Raw genomic sequence first — 26,072 nt, 5'->3', positions numbered from 1 at the left:
TTAAATTTTGGTGCAGCGTTGCATGACCAATTGTCAATTAAAATAATGCAACGTCGTAGCGCAAAAAATGGCCTGGCCAGGAAGGGGTGTAAATCCTCTGGAGGGCAAGTGGTTAAAGTGTTACTAAACTCAACATTTTTTTTCAGTTAAAACGAACATGTTATACACACCTGCTCTGTGTAGTGGTATTGCACAGAGCGACCCTGTTCTTCATGTGTCCCCATAACAAGCCGTTTGCTATGGAGGCACACAGTGTTTGTGCACTCCAGAGCTGTGTGTCTATGGAGCTGTGCTGCATAGACTTACACAGCGGGACTTAGCCCCGCCCCACTTCCTCCTTACTACATTTGATTGACAGCAGCCAAAGCTGTGTGAAGAGGAAGAGAGGAGAGAAAAGATGCAGCCATGTACAGCGCTGGATCTACTCTCCCCTCTCTTCCGCTTCACACAAGGAAGGGGGAGGGGGCACAGAAATAGAATTTTTTTTACCTTATTGCAAGAAATGCATTGTTTTTTTAAAAAAATGTTTTTAGCTTTAGTATCACTTTATGTATTAAAAGACTGAGAACAGGCAGCTCTTTATTGCAGAAGAGATAGGCAATAACAAACTCCTGGCTGCTTGCAGTCTTCTATTAAATGCACACAGCTCAGCATGGATTCCCACTGTGTTGGAACAACAGATTCCTGTGCACATATGGGGGATAATGTCACCCTCCCCCCTGTGATAAATCAAGAGGCTGAAAAACCAGCACCCCAGGATAAGATGACAGTGGTTGACAAAGAATGTAACCCCTATATCCCTGGATGGTGGAGGTATTTCAGAGGGTTTAGTTCAGCTTTAAGAGCAAAATAATAGTCAGATTGTAATGCATATGATCATCCTTAACCCCTTGACGCCGACGTAACACAAATATGTGGCCTCACAAAACTGGGTTTTTTTCCGTGTGGCCGCATATTTGCGTACCTGTCTTTGTTCTGGGAGCGCGCCGTACACCGCACTCCCAGCACAAAGACCGGCGTGTCACTGAGAGCCCCAGGTCTCGTTCTAACGATCAGGACCCGGGACTCTCGATTCTGGGTCACATGATCGCTGTAATAGCCTCTGATTGGTTATCACAGTGATCAGTCACTGTACAGCCCGGCCCCCTTGTGTTTTTTTTTTCCTCTCTATGAGTGGAGGAGAGAGATACATTGTATGTCTCTAACTCCTTGCATAGAGGGAAAAAAATGTTTGTGAAAAAAAAAAAAAAAAAGAAAAAGATAAAGAAATATTAAAAAATAAAAGAAAAAAATAAAGAAAAAATACCTAGATCAAGGTTTGATCTAGTTCAGTGCCAGGGTAAGTGTTTGGGTCAAGGTCAGGGTCAAATGTCAAGGTCAAAAGGTCAGGGTCAAAGGTAAGGACTTTTAAAAAAATTGGTATCAGTGTCAGTTAGTGTCACTGTCAGTGTGTTTTAGGTAAAAAAAAAAAGTGCTCTATTGTTTCTGGGCTGTATTACGGGTACAAACAACAAATAACATACACACATATGGTATCGCTGCAATCGTCAAGAGCTGTAAAATGTATTTTGGGTTGTTCTTTGATGATAGGCTATGGTAGTAACAAGAAACACACAGCTAAATTTAAAAAATTTTTTATTTTTTTTACTATTTTGGGCCAGTTTTCCTTTGATAATAAAAAAAAAAATCAAAAGATATCCATTACCATTTACAACCAAATGAAAGCCCAATTTGTCCTGAAAAAAACAAGGTATAATTCACCTGGATGCACAAAGTAGCTGTGATGGTATGTACGGTTTTACTAACACATGTTAATGAGCTGTAGTATTGGAGGTTTCCAAGCGTTAAAAACGCTCCCCAAACACCTTATGCGCGGTTTTGAGGCAGTTTACAAACATTAAAACTGCAACACAAACGCCTATAATTAATGGTATTAATTCACTGCAACCGCGCTGCAAACGCCCCAAAAACGCCTACCAGGGCATTTGAGGAGAGTCACCATAGACTTTAATGGGAGAAGTTGAAAAGCTTCAAACTCCTCCTGACTCAACATAGGGCTTCAATTTTGAAGTGACGCAACGCTAATGCTTCATGTTCTGATAATGTGAACATGTGAACAGCACTGTGTGCTGCCCATAGTATCATTTCCATAGGGGTTTGAGAAGCATTAAAAACGCCCCTCAAACGCCTGCTTTTAAAGCCAGTGTGAACTAAGCTTTACAGTTAAAATTGGAGGGCCTGAGAAATGATTCAAATGACTAAAGATGGAGGTGATGAAAGAATCTATGGTCTTTGATCGCCTCTATCATGATGGTGGACCTGAGCGATGTCAAGCCATCATATCCAGTCGGCAGCGGAAGAAAACAATTTTTTTTAAAGCAAAAGTAAAAAAAAATGTTTTTGATCTTTTGCTTTTAAAAGGTAAAGAAGAGATTTGGGGTCTTTTTGACCGCAGATCTCTTCTTAAGGAGAACGTGTCATGCATATTTCTATTACAAGGGGTGTTTAAATTTTTTTTAATAGGAAAACAAGTGAAAAAAAAATCAAAGGGACAGTGTAAAAAAAAAAAAATAAAAAAGTAAAGCGCCCCCATCTCTCTGTGCTTGTGCACACATATGTAAACGGTGTTCGCAGCACACATGTAAGGTATCGTGGTGAATGTTAGAGTAAGAGCAATAATTCTAGTGCTAGACCTCCTCTGTAAATCTAAACAGGTAACCTTTAAACATTTTTAAAGCATCGCCTATAGAGATTTTTAAGTACTGTGGTTTGTCGACATTCCACAAGTGTGCACAATTTTAAAGCATGACATTTTAGGTATCTATTTACTCGCTGTAACGTCCTATTCCATATTTTACAAAAAAAATTAGGTATATAAAGTGTTTTTTTTTTCTTAGTTCACTAAAGTGTATTTTTTTCCCCAAAACAATTGCATTTGAAAAACTGCTGTGCAAATACCATGTGCCATAAAAAAATGCAATGATCGCCCGTTCATTCTCTAGGGCAGTGGTTCTTAACCTGGGTTCGATCGAACCCCAGGGGTTCGGTGAGTCAGTCTCGGGGGTTCGGCGGAGGTGACCCACACCCGACTCATATGATTTGTGATGACATGCCCAGTGGTCGGCAAGCCGTGGCTCTTGTGTGCCGGGCGCCCGCTCCCCTCCCTCCTCTCGGGCGACAGGGACTCAAATGCAATGATTGGCCAGTCTCGCTGCCACTCACATCCTGATAGCCAGTGATTGGCTGTCAGAATGTGTGTAGGCGGGGCAGCGTGACGAACGTGAGAGGAGCTAGGCTCCTCTCACAGTCCGCCCTGAAGACCGGAACGGCGCGGGAATACAGCGAGAGGAACGCGCGGAGCAAAGGTAAGTGAATTGACACGGGGGACTTGGGGACTTAATATGGGGGATGAATTAATATGGGGAATGAATTACTATAGGGGGGATGAATTACTATATGGGGGATGAATTACTATATGGGGGATGAATTATTATATGGGGGATGAATTACTATATGGGGGATGTATTACTATATGGGGGATGTATTACTATATGGGGGATGAATTACTATATGGGGGATGAATTACTATATGGGGGATGTATTACTATGGGGGATGAATTACTATATGGGGGATGAATTATTATATGGGGGATGAATTACTATATGGGGGATGTATTACTATATGGGGGATGAATTACTATATGGGGGATGAATTACTATATGGGGGATGTATTACTATGGGGGATGAATTACTATATGGGGGATGAATTACTATGGGGGATGAATTACTATATGGGGGATGAATTACTATATGGGGAAGGAATTACTATAGGGGGGATGAATTACTATATGGGGGATGAATTACTATATGGGGGGATGAATTACTATGGGGGATGAATTACTATATGGGGGATGAATTACTATGAGGGATGAATTACTATGGGGGATGAATTACTATATGGGGGATGAATTACTATATGGGGGATGAATTACTATGGGGGATGAATTACTATATGGGGGATGAATTACTATATGGGGGATGAATTACTATGGGGGATGAATTTTCATACCGTTTGTTACAACATATCTTTGCGAGCAATCCTTTTCGAGGATGCTGGACATAAAGACGAAGAAAAGGAACAGACTTTGTTTTGCGAAACTGACATGAGAGTGGCACTTGCCAAGGTAATGCCGTGCATTTCTGAACTGGCCTCTGAAAGACAACAGCAGAAGTCACACTGATTTGCGGTAAATATTCATTATTTTGTTTTTGTGTGAAAATCATGTTTTAATGGTTTTGTTCTTTGTTCTTAATGGTTTTGTTCATTTTGTGCACCTATGTATAAATATATACCTATGTTTTGAATTTTAAAAATCATATTTTATTTTTCCAATTAAGAAGGGTTCGGTGAATGCGCATATGAAACTGGTGGGGTTCAGTACCTCCAAAAAGGTTAAGAACCACTGCTCTAGGGTCTTTGCCAAAAAAAAGAAAAATATTATATATATTTATATATATATATATATATATATATATATATATATATATATTTATATATATATATATATATATATATATGTATATATATATATATTTTGAGGGTAATGTGTAATTTTCTAGCAAAAAATACGGATTTAAAATGTTTGGTCTTCAAGATATACATGTGAATACTGGCTGTAAGAAACTGGTAATTACTGACACATTGATACAGTATATCGGAATTTATGTAAGAGACAACAAGAAGCTTCCAATGGGTTTGTTTGGGAAAGCATGTGTAGCATTAGAAACAATCAGGCAAAATGGGTTCCTAAATCACTAGATTACTAACAAATTGGAGTGGGCAGGCTGTTTCACTATGGAAATGACTGGAGGAAATCTGAAGTATGGGTTACTTGTGCCAAGCCTCCTCCACAGTTGTGTTCCCAGCAGAGCAAAAGTGGGAGGTATAAGGACTTGCCATCGGACTTGTCAATACCAGGAGAGCAGTGTTAATCTTGAAATCAAATTGTAGCTTTAGCCATACTCTTTACTAAATTGCCATTTTAGTTTTAGTCCTATTTTAGTTATCTGAATTGTTTTAGTTTTAGTTGTATTTTAATCGACTAAAATCTAATATGTTTAGTTAAATCGTAATGCATTATTTAAGCATTTCTCTAGAATTTTCAAACTCATTATATACTCCTGAAGTAAAAATCTAATAACATCTTATCATTTATGGGAATGAGGGAATGCACAGGGTGAGTGCAGAGAACTGGGTGGTCTGGGGAGGTTGTAAGCATGTCACTAAGCACTGCTACCTTGCTGGGAGGGGAAACATTCACTACGTGGTTTGCAGGCTTTACAGGGAGGGTTCCAAGGAAGTTCACGTGGATAAATGTCCTTCCCTCACATTTTTGTTCAGTTTTCATTCGTTGACAAAAATTCAAATTGATTTTCATTCAGTTTTCATCACTAAAACATGCCACTGATGAAAACTATAATGAAGATATTTTCATCAACAAAATTACCACTGAAGGAGAGAAGATTCTACTGCTCACATCATCCTACACAAGTCAGTGACCAGAACCTGGAATACTACACAGAATTATGTAATTGACAAATGTAGCTGGTTATCTTTATACTAAGCTGGCTAGGGGTCCAGTCTATCACTGCCAGTAGGGAAGAGGAGGATGGGGGGAAGGGTATACATTATAGGGAGATTATTAATATTTATTGCTGCCTTCAGGGGAGTTTTATAATTAGTTGCTGCCTGGGGAGTATTTATAAATTTTTTTGTTACCAGAGGGAAGATTAATTTTAGTTTGTTGCTGCCTGGAAGAAAACATTAAAAATTAATTGCTACCTAAGAGAATTATTGTAATTTTCTGCTTGAGGGAAAGGAAGATATTATAATTTGTGGTTACCTAGGGAGATAAGTATCATTTACTGCTGCCTGTTGGAGGATTATCATAATTTATTGCAGGCAGATAATGTATATTATAAAGCTGACTGGTATTACACTACTTGTATACTGTATGCAGCAATTGGCTGGTAGAGGACTATCCAATCCTACTAGGATCTTCCACTAAGATCTGATAAGAAGTGCAGGAGGATATTATAATTTGTGGTTATCTAGGGAGATCAATAGCATTTACTGCTGCCCTTTGGAAATATTTAAATTATTGTTGCCTTGAGAGTTCATTGGTTGGTGGAAGATTATCGGATCCCACCAAGTCATATGCCAATAAGATCCAATAAGAGGCAGACTTGCTTTCAGATTGGAATTCAGCAAGGAAGTGAAGACCTTCCTTTCTCCTTGTGTCATAAATCACATGGCTTATTTTTTCTTTCGTATCCTTTCAAAATGGTAGCTTTTTCCATAGAAACAGTCGGAAGATTTTTTTAAAATATATTCTTCACATCTTTTTTAACATATAAAAAAGTCATTGTAACATATATTTTTACATATATTTGTAAATGCATTCCAAAAATGTAGATTTGTATTTTTAAAGACATACAGTATATTTGAAATGTAGTATGTTATGTATGTATATGTGTATATATATATATATATATATACAGTTGCAAGAAAAAGTATGTGAACCCCTTGGGATTACGTGGAGTTTTGCATGAATTGGGCATAAAATGTGCTCTGAACGTCATCTAAGTCACAACAATAGAAGAACACAGTCTGCTGAACATAATACTACACAAACATTAGATGTTGCCATGGTTTAATTGCACATAACATGTAAACATTCACAGTGCAGGGAGGAAAAAGTATGTGAACCTTTGGACTTAATAACTGGTTGACCCTCCTTTGGCAGCAATAACCTCAACCAAACGTTTCCTGTAGTTGCAGATCAGACCTGCACAACGATCTGGAGTCATTTTGGACCACTCCTCTTCACAAAACTGTTTCAGTGTAGCAATATTCTTGGGATGTCTGGTGTGAATCGCTCTCTTAAGGTCATGCCACAGCATTTCAATCGGGTTGAGGTCAGGACTCTGACTGGGCCACTCCAGGAGGCGTATTCTGTGCTGTTGCAGCCATTGTTTTGTTGAATTACTTGTATGCTTTGGGTCATTGTCGTGTTGCATCACCCATCCTCTGCGGAGCTTCAGTTGGCGGACAGATGGTCGTACGTTTTCCTGCAAAATGTCTTGATAAACTCTGGAATTCATTTTCCCATCAATGACAACAATCCATCCAGCCCTGAGGCAGCAAAGCAGCCCCAAACCATGATGCTCCGTCCGCCATGTTTTACAGTGGGGATGAGGTTTTGATGTTGGTGTGCTGTGCCTTTTTTTCTCCACACATAGTGTTGTGTGTTCTTCCCAAACAACTCAATCTTGGTTTCATCTGTCCACAGTATATTTTGCCAGTAGTGCTGTGGAACATCCAGGTGCTCTTTTGCAAACTTCAAACTTGCTGCAATATTCTTTTTGGACAGCAATGGCTTCCTCCGTGGTGTCCTCCCATGTACTTCATTCTTGTTTAATGTCTTCCTTATTGTAGATGTGTCAACAAAAATGTTAGCATGTGCCAGAGATTTCTGTAGGTCTTTAGCTCACACTCTGGGATTCTTCGTTACCTCATGCAGCATTCTGCGCTGTGCTCTTGCAGTCATTTTTACAGGACGACCATGCCTAGGGAGAGTAGCAACAGTGCTAAACTTTCTCCATTTGTAGACAGTCTGTCTTACCGTGGACACATGAACATCAAGGCTTTTGGAGATACTTTTGTAACCCTTTCCAGCTTCATGCAAGTCAACAATTCTTGATCGTAGGTCTTCTGAGAGCTCTTTTCTGCGAGGCATGGTTCACATCACACAGTGCTTCTTGAAACCAGTAAACCCAAAACAGGTGTGTGTTTTTTAAGGGCAGGACAGCTGTCAGCAACACATCCAATATCATCACACTGATTGGAGTCAAGGTTGGCTCACTCCTGGCTCCAATTAGCTCTGGGAGAAGTCATTAAGCTAGGGCCTCACATACTTTTTCCTCCCTGCACTGTGAATGTTTACATGTTATGTGCAATTAAACGATGGCAACATCTAATGTTTGTGTAGTATTATGTTCAGCAGACTGTGTTCTTCTATTGTTGTAACTTAGATGACGTTCAGAGCACATTTTATGCCAAATTCATGCAAAACTCCACGTAATCCCAAGGGGTTCACATACTTTTTCTTGCAACTGTATATATATATAGAATATGGCCAAAATTGTAGCATTTTATATATATGTCAATATATTTGGGAAGAATATTTTTAAAATATATTTCAAATATATTTTTCTTCCATGTGGGAGGGCACAGATACTATAACCAGAACCCGAATTTTGCAGTGGCTGAATGTGTAGTGTGCAATATATTCTGTTCCATGCATAAATCTGTAGAGATGATACATTAGTAGTGCAGACTGTAGTAATTCCTACCCTCAGTCCTGCTAAAGGTATGGGAATATGTGTGTCAGATTCCGATGTGCACCCAAAACGTCTGTAAAACCTAGTACATTATCCCAGGTTTTGATGCTGTCCTGGTTTCTGTGTGTCTGGGGGACAAATGCAAATCTCTAGCTTTTCATTTCTTAAAGTAAACCTATATTCATAGCAAACACGAAAATGAACAAAGTGCAGAATAAGTGGCACTGTAAGGTGTTTGACTGTGCTTCTGTTATAACTTTCAGCACTTCTATATACGACAACAATTTTAACAACTTATTCACTTTACAAAATTGTAGTTGTTGCAATATATATCCAGTGGTATCCCCCAAAGCTGATTTACATCTTGCAACCTCAAAGTTTGACTGCAGATATGTTGAGCCTGGTTCAGCCTATGAACCTTATAAAGCAGGTGAGTATAATTTATGAGCAGGGTACCAGAATTAGTGTTAAAGGTGGGAAAGGTTTAAAATGTACTCATGCTTCAGGATAAAAAAAAGACAAAAACAAAACACTTGTTATTCATTTGGGAGAAATATTCTTTATTAAAGAATAATGTGAACAAATGTGTTTAGAGAATAATATGCAATGTGTATTTTGAATAATGACTACGCAAATTTATAAGCTTTGTTATCCAGCTGGTATTGCACAAAGTATCATACATGGTTGACAATGATTTATTTTGCAGTGAAGTGCTCTATTTCCTGTGTGATTATAATGCTCAGACTTGTGTGTTTTTCTTCTGTCCTACCCAGGTTTCACTGGGAAGCCACTGAAAAGATTTGAGAGTTTAGACGGCCTAACTCAACAGCAAATAATTACCAGAGTGGAATGGTTTGTGGAAGAAATGAAAAGACATGATATTTTACCACAAAGTGTTAACATCAATTGCAAAAGCATTGCACTAAGAAACAAAGATCATGTATGTACATACATTTAGAATTATTCATTATAAATTCACAAGGTATTGAAGAAACAGAGCACTGACAATAAGCAGACGACAATGCATAAGAATATGGTGGTTAATGGCTGTTAAAGTGATTATTATTTTTAAAAAATAGTTTACAAATAGGTCTACAGCTACCTGTTCTGTGCAATTCCATTGCACAGAGCAGCCTGGAACCTCCTCTTCTTGGGTCCTCCGATGGCGCTCCTGGCTCCTGCTCTTCTGAGAGTTCCCCCATAGCAAGCCGCTTGCTATGGGGGTACTCGTGCAGGCTTTCTCCTGAGCTATACTGCCTGCGTTTATAGATACAGGCAGTGTGGCTCAGCCCTGTCCTGCCCCCTGCTCCGTTGTCATAGGATTTGACTGACAGAGGTGAATGCCAATGGTTCCCGCTGCCTCAGCAAAGCCTGTGAGAGCAGTAAGTGAGAGGAGAGAGCCAATAGGCACAGTGCTGGACTGAGTGAGGGCTCAGGTATGTACAGTATAAGTGGGAGTGAGGAGACATACTGCTACCAAAGAATTTTTCACCGTAATGCAAGGAATTCTTTAAGGTTTAGTCTTTAGAACCACTTTAAGTTTTTTTACTATAAAGTAGCATTCACAAGGGGCAAAACTGCTGCTAGTGACAGCTTGAGAATGTAGCAAATATACCTCCTTAAAGCAGAAACATAGAAACATGGAAAAGTGACAACAGAAAAAGACCGAGTGCCTCTTTTTTTTTTAATGTGTGTTTTTTGTTTTTTTTTGGGGGGGGTTGTTTTTTGTTGTTTTTTTTCTGGGGGGGGGTTTGTTAACTTTTTTGTCTGAGTATACTGTAGATCTATGTTTGTCCCAAGTATGTTTACTGTTGACTGGCTCACTACCTGTTCTGGAAGTTAATTCCAAGCATCAACTACTCTTTCAGTAAAATAGTACTTTCTGAGGTTAGTTTTGAACTTTCCTCCAGTTAGTTTAAGGTCATGTCCCCGTGTTCTTGATTTTGGTTTCATGTTGAAAATACTGCCCTTCTGAACCTCATTCACTTCCTTGATGTATTTAAAGGTTTCAGTCATGTCTCCCCTTTCCCTTCTTTCCTCCAGACTGTACATGTTAAGCTCCAGAAGTCTCTCTTGATATGTTTTATCCCCCAAACCTTTCACCATTTTTGTTACCATCTCTGAACCCGTTCAACCTTACCAATATCTTTTTGTAAGTGAGGTCTCCAGAACTGGACACAGTATTCTAAATGAGGTCTAACTAAAGATCTATATAGGGGAATCAGAACCTCCTTCCTCCTGCTGGTGACCCCTCTAGTGATGCATCCTAGAATTCTCTTCACTTTTCCCACTGCTCGTCCACACTGTTTGCTCATTTTGTAATCATCTGAAATAAGTACCTCAAATCCTTTTCCTCTGAAGTGCTGGCCAACACTGTACCCCCAATGCTGTACTCTCTCAAGGGATTCTTTTTCCCTAGGTGCATTATTTTACATTTAGAAACATTGAACTGAAAATTCCACTTTTTTGACCAATCTTCCAACAATACCAAATCATGTTCCATGTTACGTACACCTCCAGGGATATCAACCCTATTGCACACCTTTGTGTCATCAGCAAAACTTCATACCTTACCCAACAAACCTTTAGTTATAAAGCAGGACCTAGTACAGAGCCTTGGTATCTATCCTTTAGCCAGCTGCATATCCACTGAACCACCCAAGTCCTAGTTTATACAACATTCGTATTAGATCATTATGTGGAACTGTATCTAATGCCTTGCTAAAATCAATATATGCTATATCCACAGCACCACCCTGGTCCAAAACATTGGTAATATAGTCAAAAAATATACTTCGATTAGTCTGACATGATCTGCCCTTGGTAAAGCCATGCTGCTTTGGATTCAGCAAGTTGTGTGTTTTTAAGTGATCAGTGATCCTCCTTTTCAGGATTTCATTACCTTGACTACAACCAATGTTAAACTCACTGGCCTGTAATTGCCAGCTTCTACCTTGCTGCCCTTCTTGTGGATAGGTACAATATTAGCTGTCTGCCAGTCATGGGGAACTTCTCCTATTAGAAGAGATTGTTTAAAAAGATCAGTTAATAGTCCAGCAACTATAACTAGAAGTTCTCTTAGAACTCTGGGATCAATACCATCAGGGCGCATTGCTTTAATAATCTTTAATTGAGCCATTTCCTCTGCTACCTCTGTCTCCGGAATCCTAAAAATGAACCATCATTACTAGAACCAATATAATTTCCCAGCTTATTATTGTTAGTATACCGTATTTTCCGGCGTATAAGATGACTGGGCGTATAAGACGACCCCCTACTTTTCCTGTTAAAATATAGGGTTTGAGCTTTACTCGCCGTATAAGACTACCACTCTTCCAACACACACCAAATTAAAATGAAAAAACATCAGATTTCATTTCAATATGGTATGCTATTTCAGTATGGTATTCCAATGATGGGGTGCTATTCCTCCCACTGACACCAATGATGGGGCAGGATTCTTCCCACTGATACCAATGATGAGGCAGTACTGCTCCCACTGACACCAATGATGGGGCACTATTTCATCCACTGACACCAATGATGGGGCACTATTCCTCCCACTGATACCAATGATGGGACACTATTCCTCCCACTGACACCAATGATGGTGCCCCATCATTAGTGCCAGTGTGTAAGAAATAGTGCCCCATCATTAGTCAGTGGGAGGAATAGTGCCCCATCATTAGTCAGTGGGAGGAATAGTGCCCCATCATTAGTCAGTGGGAGGAATAGTGCCCCATCATTGGTGTCAGTGGGAAGAATCGTGCCCCATCATTGGTGTCAGTGGGAGGAATAGTGTCCCATCATTCGTGTTAGTGGGAGGAATAGTGCTCCATCATTGGTGTCAGTGGGAGGAATAGCACACCATCATTGGTGTCAGTGGGAGGAATAGCACCCCATCATTGGTGTCAGTGGGAGGAATAGTGCCCCATCATTGGTATCAGTGGGGAGAATAGTGCCCCATCGTTGGTGTCAGTGGGGAGGAGGAATAGTGCCCCATCGTTGGTGTCAGTGGGGAGGAGGAATAGTGCCCCATCATTGGTGTCAGTGGGGAGGAGGAATAGTGCCCCATCGTTGGTGTCAGTGGGGGAGGAATGGTGCCCCATCATTGGTATCAGTGGGGAGAATAGTGCCCCATCATTGGTGTCAGTGGGGGAGGAATAGTGCCCCATCGTTGGTGTTAGTGGGGGAGGAACAGTGCCCCATTGTTGGTGTCAGTGGGGAGGAGGAATAGTGCCCCATCGTTGGTGTCAGTGGGGGAGAGGAGCGGCTGCCCCTTCTTTCAGTTCGGCCGCTCGATTTTCACGGGGCCGCTCGGCTCCGCCTCCTCGCCGGTGATTGGTCACCTGTGTGCCTTTCCAGTGCTGGCGCCCAATCACCGGTGAGGAGGCAGAGCCGAGCGGCCGCGCGACCATCGAGCGGCCGAACTGAAAGAAGGAGCAGCCGCGCTTCCTGGACTGGATCGTCGTAGGACCGGGACCGGAGCCAGGTAAGGTACAGCAGCCCCTCTGCCCACCCCTGTACTTAGTGTCCGTTGGAGGAGGAGGAGGGGGGGCGGCGCCGCGCGCCCCTCGAAAAAGTGCCGCCCTGACACCGGCTCGCCGTATACCGGCGTATAAGACAACCCCCGACTTTTCAGAAGATTTTCATGGGTTGAAAATTCATCTTATACGCCGGAAAATACGGTAATTTATCTCTGAGAAGACTGAACGTAATTGTTTAAGTGCTTTGGTACATCCAGGTCTCCCTTTACATAAGTGTTGTGCTCAGTTATCATTTTAGTGATCCCATCGTATTTTATCTTTATCTCGAATGTACCTAAAAAAGGCTTTATCTCCTTTCTTAATATATTTAGCAATTTCCTCCTCTTTCTGTGCTTTGGCAGCACTGATAATGTATTTGGCTTCCTTTTGTCTATTCTTATACTCTTCTCTGTCAGCTACACCTCTTTCCTTGAATCTCCTATATGCTGTTTTTTTTCCTTTACTATCCTACTTATCTCTTTAGTGAACCATATTGGCATTTTTCTTCTGTTTATTTTTACTAATTTGCCTGACATATAATCTAGTTGCCTCCAGGATGGTAGACTAACAGTGCCCACTGTTTACTTCGTCGTTTTACTCCAACCTTTCAACTCATTTTTTAGAAATTCACTAATTTCAGAAAAATGTGTCTTTTTGAAATCTAAAACTTTTGTTTTTTGTATGATTTTTCAGTGCTTATTTTAATATCAAACCAAAGACATTGGAGATCACTAGAACCCACATTTTCTCCCACCTCAACATTAGACAGTTGATCCCCATTTGTCAGTACTAGACCTAGAATACGATCATCTCAGCTTGGACTTTTTACTAACTGTTTTTGAGAAAGCCTATTCAGTTCCTCCATTACATCTTCTGCTTGTAATAGCAGTTTGAGAATTCCAGTTAATGTCAGGCATGTTGTCACCCATAATGAAAACCTCCCCCTTCATTGCCATTTGAGTTATCTCGTCAATCAACAAGTTATCATAATCTTCATTCGGTCCTTGGTGGTCTGTATATTACACCAATTCTAAGGGAAGATCCCTCTCTGGTTGGAAGGCAGACATAGGGTTTTGAGTATCTCATTTGTTTTTCGAATTAATGTTAGCCTTATGCTATTTTTGACATATATGGCAACTCCACCTCCCCTCTTCCCTACTCTTTCCTTTATAGTGTATACCCTGGTATAGTTATTTCCCAGTCATTTGAATCCTTGAACCATGTCTCTGCAACTGAAACAAGGTCCAAATTGTCCCTAGACATAAGAGCTGTCAGCTCACAGAGCTTGTTGCCGAAACTACGAGCATTAGTGCACATGAGATGATAAACACTGCTATCTACTGCTTTATTTTTACCACAAGAAACCTTAAGTAAAGTGACCCCAATCAGCCTAGTTCAACACAAACCCTCACATTTGTTTCAACCTGCTGGGGACAGAAATGCTCCTCAACAATTGCATCTCTGCCCCCATTTCTCAGTTTAAATGCATGTCCAAAAAACACCTAAATTCTATACGAAGAAACTCAGCGCCCATGTGTGAGGATAGCAGACCATCTCTTTTGTACAGCTCAATGTCAGACCACCTGATAGCATCATGACTAATATAACCAAAGCCTTCAGATCTTATGGAATGACAGGACTCATCTGATGTCTTCTCAAACAGGGCATATAAAGAGAATAATTTTCCGAGCAGTTTACATAAAAGTGAAAGCATGCCTCCTTCAGGTTTTTCTAGTTTTGGAAATCTGTTTTTAAGCAATGGTGACTTGGCACTGACCTTTGTATCTGGATAAACTTGGGTACAATAAAAGGTATATGCATTTTTTAAAAAAAGGTTTGGATAAAGTAGGGAATGGTTAGAACCTTTTTCATGTTTATATTGCTGTATGTATCTATTTGTCCTCGTGACCATTGCAACAAGACAGAAAGTGAAAGAAAATCCCTAATTTTAGAGTTCCCACCAGAGAAAGAGTGAATGAAACAATTCAAATGGGAACATCTATTTCTTTAAACATTTATACTTGCACCTTGTGTTTTTACCTGCATACAATATGCATTGATTATGCAGTTTCATGGTGTCATTTGATGCCTGCTACACAGCCTATAGTAGAGTAAATCTTCACATTTCTGCATCAGGAGCTTCTGTTTTTTTTCAAACATGCTTGCAACATGGCACTGTGCAGGTTAATGCATGATATTTTTCTCTACTGCTAGAACTGACACTTCTTGTGAAGTGTATATGCCACAATTTCTAGGCCTCTGTCTAGTGATGATGCAGGTGAGATCTGACACACACAAGCAGGAAGAGCATTCACAAAGAGAGAGCTCATGTAGTTGGAAGTTTTTTGTTTTTTTACATTAGCACTCTTACGTTTGTGATACAACACAGAGCAGATGGCAATGGATGCATTGGACACTGTGTGACCTGGAACAAGAGGTTGTCTTGTCCCTTTGGTGAAAGGGACAGCCTAGCTGAAGACAGGGGAATCAATCACCCATGTCTCCAGAAACTGCAGTCACAACCTCTGTGCCCTTCATTACAAGGTAAGGCAAACAAACAGCAAAGGGAATATAACTACACTAATAACCAATTAAAACAATGAAAACATTTGAAAGTGAACAATGTCTTTAAAAACCTCTTAGGATATGACGTCTGCTCCCTTTGGATAGATTGCCTTCATTTTCCTTTCATTTTCTATTGTGTCTCCAAGAAAGGAAGTGAATAGAGATCTCCCCAGCACGATACAGGCAGCAAAATAAATAACCAAATAGGGGTTTACACCCTTCCTTATTCTAAGACTAAAAATGGTTTGGCTTTTAATCTATAGGCTTGTGAATGTAGAGAGGATAAAGTCCTCTACTTGTAAAATAATTGTGCAAAAATTTTGTCTGACATAATCTGGTTAAAGAACATAATGCTCAGAAACATTCATACCTGTGTGCTTGTTGTGCCTGCCTTTGTTTTTACCCATACCTCCACTATTTCACATTCTTTAAAGAGTAGCTACACCCTGGCACCAAGGGCAACTGACATGGTTCTTCTACTACGTGCCCCACATATCCTTTGTCATACTTGAAAGACAGTAAAAAATACTGAAAACACTTTGGTGTAGAGGTCTTCTACAGCCATTTTCACAACCTCATCAGTAAAGAAATTTTTATCTCCAAATTCTAAAGAATTTTGTTGGGTAGATCATTTACTGAACTAAACAAGCTATATTTATTTAATGAATTAGTACTTGTCTTTTGTATTTATCTCTACTTTGCAATGCATATATCTTTTTTCATGTAATAGATTAACATTTCTAATATGTATTTTATGCAAAACAGTTGAAAACATCACATAATTAATCTATTTTTTAATTTAACTATTATTTTAAATGTATTAATGTCCTTTTTTAAACAAGTGATACATTTGATTGATAGATAGATTAATTTGATTTTTAAGTCCTTGCCAATTTATGAAATCACAAGTTTATCTTTTTCAGAACAAATGATTAGTGTATAGACCAGGGGTGGGCAAACTTTTTGACTTGAGGGCCGCAATGGGTTCATATATTGGACCCGGGGGCCGGACCAAGAGTAGATGAATGATGTGTATGTGTCATCCATAGTAAGTATAGTAATATTCCCCCATAGTAAGCATAGTAATTAATCCCCCATATAGTAATTCATCCCCCATAGTAATTCATCCCCCATATAGTAATTCATCCCCCATATAGCAATTCGTCCCCCATATAGCAATTCGTCCCCCATATAGCAATTCATCCCCCATATAGTAATTCATCCCCCATATAGTAATTCATCCCCCATAGTAATTCATCCCCCATATAGTAATTCATCCCCCATATAGTAATTCATCCCCCATAGTAATTCATCCCCCACATAGTAATTCATCCCCCACATAGTAATTCATCCCCCATATTAATTCATCCCCCATATAGTAATTCATCCCCCATATAGTAAGTCCCCCATATAGTAAGTCCCCCATATAGTAATTCATTCCCCATATAGTAAGTCCCCCATATAGTAATTCATTCCCCATATAGTAAGTCCCCCATATAGTAATTCATTCCCCATAAAGTAAGTCCCCCATATAGTAATTCATTCCCCATAAAGTAAGTCCCCCATATAGTAATTCATTCCCCATAAAGTAAGTCCCCCATATAGTAATTCATTCCCCATATAGTAAGTCCCCCATATAGTAATTCATTCCCCATATAGTAAGTCCCCCATATAGTAATTCATTCCCCATATAGTAAGTCCTCCATATAGTAATTCATTCCCCATATAGTAAGTCCCCCATATAGTAATTCATTCCCCATATAGTAAGACCCCCATATAGTAATTCATCCCCCATATAGTAAGTCCCCCATATAGTAATTCATTCCCCATATAGTAAGTCCTCCATATAGTAATTCATTCCCCATATAGTAAGTCCCCCATATAGTAATTCATTCCCCATATAGTAAGTCCCCCATATAGTAAGTCCCCCCTGTGTCAATTCACTTACCTTTGCTCCTCCGCGCGTTCCTCTCGTATTCCCGCGCCGTTCTGGTCTTCAGGGAGGACTGTGAGAGAAGAGTTCGTCACGCTGCCCCGCCTACATCCTGGCTGCCCCGCCTACATCCTGACAGCTGCAGAGTCCTGACGCCCGAGAGGAGGGAGGGGGCGGCCATCCTAGAGGGGGGGCGGCCATCCGAGAGGAGGGGAGGGGAGAGGAGGAGAGGAGGTCGCCCGCCCGCCCGAGAGGAGGGAGGGGAGCGGGCGCCCGGCACACAGGAGAGCCGCATCTATTGTAAAGAGCCGCGGCTTGCCGACCACTGGCCTTGCGGGAGCCTAGCTCCGCGGGCCGGATTAAAAGGTCCGCCGGGCCGTATACGGCCCGCGGGCCGTAGTTTGCCCATTGCTGGTATAGACCCAAGTCTGATTCTTTAATTACTCATAAATATACACATTCATGAACAGATTAACTTTTGAAAAGGGGCCCAGGTTTCTCTGTAACCTTATTTTGACTCTTTATGGCAGATTTAAATGTGTACTTCCTGTGAAAAAAAAAACTTTAAGCTTGCAACCCACAAATCAATTTTGCATAATTTATTATTTGATTTTTCTGTTTGGAAGTATTTTGTTTTGTCCCATGTTTGTGTACACTTTTCTTTTGCTTGTACTCAGCTTATCCGCTTGCTGGCCGTACAATTTACGTCCCTAGTACGTAATCCGTGCATGCGCCTGCCAGGCCTGGCTGTGTTGTGATTCGTTACAGCACATACTGATCACCGGTACCAGCTGATGATTGAATGCCAGGACTCGGTGATTGGCACTGAACACAGCTCTGTGATTGTAAACAATACAGAGCTCTGTTCATTAACCGCTTCCCTGCCGCCCTATAGCAGGGTGCGCAAAAGCACGTATATATATGTGATTTTGCATTTCCGGGTAGGGGGCACGCTGAGCATCTCCAATAGGAAGGAGGGCTGCTTTGTTTGAGTCCTCTTCCCTGTCGGCTCGGACACACTGCTCTGGATGGCTGTGCACCAACACACTGCCCCCCCATTAAAATACTCCCAGCACACAGTTAACCCTTTGGTCACCCCTCATGTTCACCCCTTCCTGCCCAGTGCCATTAGTACAGTGTCAGTGCTTTTTTTTTTTTAGCACTGATCACTGTATTGTTGTCACTGGGGATGTCCATTCCCCCCAGTGTCAGAATGCCCTCTGGAGTTCCGCTATAAGTTGCTGATCGCTACCATTACTAAAAAACAATTTGAAAAATTCCAGTATATATACCGCCATTTGCAAACTCTATAACTTTCACGTAAACCAATTAATTTACACGTATTTGGATTTTTATTAGCAAAGACATGTAGCAGAATACATTTTGGCCTAACTGACGAAATTTGATTTTTTACATTTTTTTACTGGACATGTTTAGTAGCAAAAAGTCACAAAAATAGTTTTTTTCTCAAAATTGTTGGTCTTTTTTTTTATAGCACAAAAAATAAAAACCCCACATGCGATCAGATACTACCAAAAGAAAGCTCAATTCGTGGGAAAAAGGAGGGCAATTTCATTTGGTGCAGCATTGCATGACTGCGCAATTGTCAGTTAAAGTAACGCAGAGCCGTAATGCAAAAAATGGCCTGGTCAGGAAGGGGGGTAAAGCCTCAAGAGGGCAAGTGGTTAACAGGGAATGTTGTTTTTATTCCCTGCTTAGCAGGGAATGAAAAAACAACAACATGATCTTTAGTAAAAACAGCACTCATTACACATAGTTAGGCACACAATTAACCCCTTGATCACCCTAGATGTTAACCCCTTCCTACCCAGTGTCATTATTACATTGACAGTGTATTATATAAGCACTGATCACTGTATTAATGTCACTGGTGATATCAGTGGCAGTTAGTCTGTTCCTCCCAGCATCAGATAGTGTCAGATTGCCCACCGCACTATTGCTGTCCCGTTATAGTAGTCAGTAATTGTATAAAAAAGTAATTAAATAAAAATTCCAGTAAAATACCCATAGTTTGTAGACGCTATAATTTCCACACAAACCAATAAACACACACTTATTAGGATTTTTTTCTACCAAAGACATGTAGCAAAATCTATGAAGAGATTTGATTTTAAAATTTTTACTGGATATGTTTTATAACAGAAAGTAAAAAATATTGTTTTTTATTTTTCAAAATTGTCTTTTTATTTCGTTTATAGTGCAAAAATAAAAAAAGTAGATCAAATACCACCAAAGAAAGCTCTGTTACTGAGAAAAAATTATCTATAAATTATATAAATTTAATTTGGGTATAGTATTGCATGACTGCGCAATTGTCATTTAAAGTAACAGTGCTGAATAACAAAAAAATGGCCTGGTTAGGAAGGAGGTAAATCCTTCCGGAGGACAAGTGGTTAAAATATATTTTTTTTCCCATTGGATCATATTCTTCAGATATAACTATTTGTGCCATCAGAAAACCTACATGCCAGAATGATACTGAATTGGATATCAGAATAGCTGCCAACAAAACAATGCTGGTTGTGACAATATAATAGTTACTGTGACATCATACATGTGATTGTGAGATCGTATTATTTTTGATGCCACATCACCTCCTAATCTTTTACAAGAGTTCACATAAAGATAACAGTTTGATAACAGAGGAAGTGATGATTTAGGACTAATCTAGCAGTCATTGTTGAATAGCGGCCTTCCTTCATATTGCTAACTGCAGTCACAGTAATGTGCATGTTGAGGGCTCTGATCAGTACAGACACGCTAAATATCATAACCACTGCAAAAATGCTGTTGTATTATAGAACGATAGGCATAGCCTCTAAATTGCTGGGAAGATAATAAATCCAAGTGTAGATTCCTGAGGAATTTTTCAGGAAATATTGAAATAGGAAACATTGGTAAACCCCATTATTTGGCATCTGTATGATATGCATTCATTAGGATTTTTATTCCTACCTTGTAAAGAACAGAAAACTTAATCACACGGTTAGAGGGTTGTTTTTGTTTTTTTTACAGTTTTCCACTAGAGATTTGCTTTGTTTGTCACCAAGGGAACAATGCAACTCCATGATCGAAACCATTTTGCACTCAGTACTTTGAACATAAATTATCTTTCTGGCAAGAAGTCTCATGAGTCCTTTAAACTGAAGTCACAGAACAGCATACACTTTGTAAAATGCTGCGCGTGTCTCATAATTCTTTTCTAACTTTGTAGGCTCAGTCATCACACTTATATTAACCAATACATTTTTAGGAGTGAAACATTATTGAAGAAGCCCATAAAATCCACAAAAAATGGAAAAGTAATGAGCACATAAAGTATGAAAAAATGTATTCACATCCATACTGCAGAATGTAATAGTATTTTATTTTGCTATTTTTCAAGCTCAACCATATTGAGCATACTGCTAGAGACTGGCCTAAGAAATCATATGCAGGATAATATTAAGGGACTTTATGTGAGACTATGGTTTTCAAATTGCCTTCATGATCCTTTAGTAAGTCGTAACACTTGTTAGTAAAAGATGAGTTAGAATCTGTGCTATTTTATATGCAAATACCAATCCAGGATTATTTCAAAAGAAAGCTGTTTCTTACCTCACGTAACCCCTCATCCTTGGCTGATGTTAGTGGTGCAGTACTATCACCCTGTTCCTGGCAAAGCTACCAAATGCTGCTCAATGTACCCTGCACTGATAACAAAAATGACATATTTGTGCTTGGAGGTGAAAAAGTGATAGAGCATATGGGGGGTTGTTTGTGAAAAGGTGACATGATATACTGGAATTTGCAGGTGAAAAAGTGACATGACATGCTGGAATTATTAGATGAAAAAGTAGCATGACATATTGGAACTTTTAGGTGAAAAGGTGCCATGACATATTGGTACTTGTAAGTGAAAAGTTGCCATGACATACTTGTAGCTGAAAAGGTGCCATGATATACTGGGACTTGTAGGTGAAAAGGTGCCATGATATACTGGGACTTGTAGGTGAAAAGACGCCATAATGTACTGGCGTTTGTAGCTGAAAATGTGCTGCACTTCGTTTATTGTGTGCAGTGAAGTTAATAACTCAATTTATACCCTGGAGATTTCACGATTGCTGTGACACTTTTATTGTGTATTTTGCATGTTACACGTGTGGCACATAATATATAATTTTTAGGGTAACACACTATGTTTAGTTTTTTGAGGCACTTGAAGATTCTCTGGAATATATCACCAATCTGATCCGGGGATAAAGACAAATTGAGAGATCACTTGTAAAGATTTTGGATACGTGAACTTTATTTGGACTTTAGGTGTATGGGACTTTATATATATTTTGATATATTTTTTGGATATTTTTTGGGTAGTCACTCATTATAAGTTTGCTTATTTGTATTATTATGTTTGTACTTCAGGGGAAGGAATGTTAAGCAATTTATTAGGTTTGTGGTAGAGGAAGAAAGTGCTATTTATTTTGTATTAACAAATGAGATCTGCAAAATACTTACCGTGCTTTTTATCAAATTTATTGGGATGTCTACTTTCCAAAAAGGGGTCATTTGAGGGGTTTAGGTGCTATCCTGGCATTTCAGGGCCTCTGAAACTGTGATAGGTATTCGGGAAGTGTAATGAAGAAATAAAGCCTTTTAAAAGCCTGAAGGTGCTTATTGGATTTTGGGGTCCTGTACTTGGCTAGACTGCCAAAAGATCTCTCACATGTGGTACCCCCATACTCGGGAGAAGTAGCAGAATGTATTTTGGGGAGTAATTCCACATATACCCATGGCATGTGTGAGCAGTAAATCATTTAAGTGACAATTTTGTGTAAAAAAAAAATATTTTTTTTGTCATTTTCCAAAAACTTGTGGTAAAAAAATAAATTCTTCTATTGATTCATCATGCCTCTCAGCAAATAGTTTGGGGTGTCTACTTTCCAAAAATGGGTAGTTTTGGGGGGTGGGGGCATTTTCTGCTCAGCATTAGAAGTTTATGCCACACATCATTCACTCTTCTAACCACCTGGAGACCAAGCCTTTTCTGACACTTTTTGTTCACATGAAAAAAAGCAGTATTTTTTGCTAGGAAATTAATTTAAACCCCCAAACATTTTATATTTTTTTAAAGCAGACACCCTAGTGAATAAAATGGTGGGTACTACAATTTTTTATGGCACATAGTACTCACGCAGCAATTTTTCAAATGCAATTTTTTTTTTAAAAATACACTTTTTTTACTTTTAATGCACAAAAACACAATATCTTGGCCAATTATTTGGTAATATATAAAACATAATGGTATGCCAAGTAAATAGATACCAAACATGACATGCTTTAAAACTGCGCATGCCCCGTGCAAACATTTTTAATATCCATTGGCAACACTTTAAAAGCCTTTAAAAGCTACCATGTTAGATTTACAGTCTAGTGTTAGAATTACTGCCTTTGATCTGAAGTTTACGGCAATACCTCACATGCATGGTGCAACCGCTGTTTACATACCGGCACAGGGTCAAGGCTTGTGCACACAGGTGTGCACGCATGGGAGGGGTGATTTTTTTGTTATTTAGTTATTTTGATTTTTTTTTTATTATTTTTACATTGTACCTTTTTTTTTTATTACTTTTAATGCTATAACAGGGAATGCAAATATCCCCTATAACTTTAATGGGCATTGTCATATATTCTTTTTTGAGAAATCCCTTACAACTCCTATGACCTCCCTCCCCCTCCATCCTATGCTCCCTCACCCACATCTTTAATCTCTACCTCTCTTCCGGCGCATTCCCCTCCCCTCTGAAGCATGTGCATATCACCCCCATACTTAAAAAGCCCTCCCTGGACCCCAATGACCCGAACAACCTCAGAGCCATCTCCCTGCTCCCATTCACATCCAAACTCCTCGAGCGCTTAGTCTACACTCGCGTAAGCTCTCACCTCAACGACAACAACCTCCTCGATCCGCTACAGTCAGGCTTCTGTCCCCTACACTCCACCGAAACTGCCTTACTCAAACTCTCCAACGACCTTCTAACCACCAATGCTAATGGCCACTATTCAGTGCTCCTACTCCTTGACCTCTCCGCAGCCTTTGACACAGTCGACCACCCCCTCCTCCTCAAAAAAATACACTCCCTCAGCCTCAGAGATTCCGCTCTCTCCTGGCTCTCATCCTACCTATCACAAGGCTCTTTCAGCGTTACCTATAATGCTACCACCTCCCCCTCACTCCCCCTCTCTGTTGGGGTCCCTCAAGGCTCCGTCCTTGGGCCCCTTCTCTTCTCCATCTACACCTTCTCCCTTGGCCAACTCATACACTCTCATGGCTTCAACTACCACCTCTATGCCGACGACACACAAATCTATCTCTTAACCCCTCGCCTCACCCCCTCAGTCTCCGCCCGAATCACAAACCTACTGAACGACATATCAGACTGGATATCGCTCCACTTCCTTAAACTGAACCTCTCAAAAACCGAGGTCCTAGTCTTTCCCCCAGCCCGCACACTACCCCCCATTGACTTCTCTATCACGTCCAACAATGCCACTATCAGGCCCGCTCCGCAGGCCAGAGTACTTGGTGTCATTCTGAACTCCAACCTATCCTTCCAGCCCCAAGTCCAATCATTAACAAACTCATGCAGACTCCACCTCCGCAACATCGCCAAAATCCGCACGTTCCTAACCCCAGAAACCACTAAACAGCTCATCCACTCCCTCATCATATCACGACTCGATTACTGCAACTCCCTCCTCACTGGCCTGCCTCACCACAGGCTATCCCCACTTCAGTCGATCCTGAATATGGCAGCCAGACTCATTCACCTTACCAACAGCTCCGTTTCCGCCACCCCCTCTGCCAATCCCTCCACTGGCTTCCAATTGCGCAACGAATCAAATTCAAAATCCTAACACTGACGTACAAAGCTGTCCACCATACTGCCCCGAATTACATCACTGACCTAATATCCAAGTACCACCCAACACGCACACTCCGCTCCTCACAAGACTTCCTTTTCTCTAGTTCCCTGGTCTCTTCCTCCCATGCCCACCTCCAGGATTTCTCCAGCGTGTCACCCATCCTCTGGAACTCCCTGCCCCAAGCCATCAGACTATCACCTACTCTCCTCTCCTTTAGGCGTACCCTGAAAACCCACCTCTTCAGGGAAGCCTACTCCACCCCCTGCTAATTTGTCGACCTCCTCCACTCTTCCTACCACTCCATCCCCCACAGCTATCTCCTCCCGTGCCACCATCCCCTCCCTCCTAGATTGTAAGCTCGAAAGAGCAGGGTCCTCGAACTCAAAAAAGGGGGGTTTGTGAAAAGAGATTCACAGAAAAGCGGCTACATTATGAACAGACCGTGACACTCAGAAAATTTTCCAAAAATTATGCTTTATTACACAGATATAAATATGACATATGGGCATTCGCCCTGGTTTACCATCACCTCAGTATGAGACAATAACACACAGACCTAAAACCATATAAAATGACATCAAGACCGGTCTAAATGTATGTGCAACAGAAAAAGTGACTGCAAGAGTCTAATATCTCTGTAGTACAAACACATAGGTAAACACTTCCCTAAAGAGGTGTATCCAAAAATTATACCATAGGTATACCATAATATTAAATAATGAATTTACACCAATATCATAATGGTGAATCCCGAACAGGGAATCCAAAAATTATACTATGGATATACGTATATCACATGTATGAAATGCAGTAAGCACAATAAGCGTAAAGAGGGGAACAGTAAGCCTCAGGCCTGTTTGGAAACAGACATAAATGTCAAATATATGATACAATACATTCCTGTGCCGGCACACGTGGTTGGGGCCCGTTCATCTGTTATGTGAACAGCTGTATCATAAAGCTCTTGAATGGAAATAAGCCCCATTTATTCCCAGGATGGGAGAAAAGGTGCAGATTGCAGCACTCTGCTTGAAATGGTGTCTTCACCACTGTATGTGGACTACACACCACCCTTTGTAGGAAAAGCAAGACATATCCCAAGAAATCTTCTGCCTGTAGAGCTATATGCGGTATGTCCTGTATCCTACACAAAGCACCATAATGTCCCCATCCTGTAGTGAAACAAATAATGTGGGAAGTCACTGACAGAGCTTGCACTCAATAAGATATGTAGGTCATATTGATCACAGAGGACCGTATATCTAATGTCCTGTAACAATCCACTCACCACCTGTGCCGTGTTCTAGTTCCCTGGTCTCTTCCTCCCATGCCCACCTCCAGGATTTCTCCAGCGTGTCACCCATCCTCTGGAACTCCCTGCCCCAAGCCATCAGACTATCACCTACTCTCCTCTCCTTTAGGCGTACCCTGAAAACCCACCTCTTCAGGGAAGCCTACTCCACCCCCTGCTAATTTGTCGACCTCCTCCACTCTTCCTACCACTCCATCCCCCACAGCTATCTCCTCCCGTGCCACCATCCCCTCCCTCCTAGATTGTAAGCTCGAAAGAGCAGGGTCCTCGAACCCCTCGTGTATCGCATTGTATTGTTACTGTACTGTCGCATGTTCTGTCCCCCTTTGTAATGTACAGCGCTGAGTGAACTGTTGGCACTTTATAAATACTGTATAATAATAATAATAATAGTTTTATGCCACA

General features: G+C 40.5%; 1 protein-coding gene across 1 annotated transcript in view; it reads left to right on the top strand.

Annotated features, from left to right (window-relative positions):
• The window catches only part of LOC149471981 (uncharacterized), a 344,746-nt gene that overhangs the window by 20,836 nt on the left and 297,838 nt on the right, over positions 1-26,072 (top strand). The window contains exon 2 of the mRNA XM_089652739.1: positions 9,178-9,344. Coding sequence (XP_089508865.1) covers positions 9,178-9,344 — 167 coding nt within the window. The remainder of the gene's footprint in view (positions 1-9,177; positions 9,345-26,072) is intronic.

This window comes from Staurois parvus, unplaced genomic scaffold (genome assembly GCF_062004578.1).
Source record: "Staurois parvus isolate SC_StPar_1 unplaced genomic scaffold, SC_StPar_1.0 ptg000025l, whole genome shotgun sequence".
Lineage (NCBI taxonomy): Eukaryota > Metazoa > Chordata > Amphibia > Anura > Ranidae > Staurois > Staurois parvus.
The sequence above is the reverse complement of the archived record's forward strand: the minus strand, read 5'-3'. Positions and strand labels throughout refer to the sequence as shown.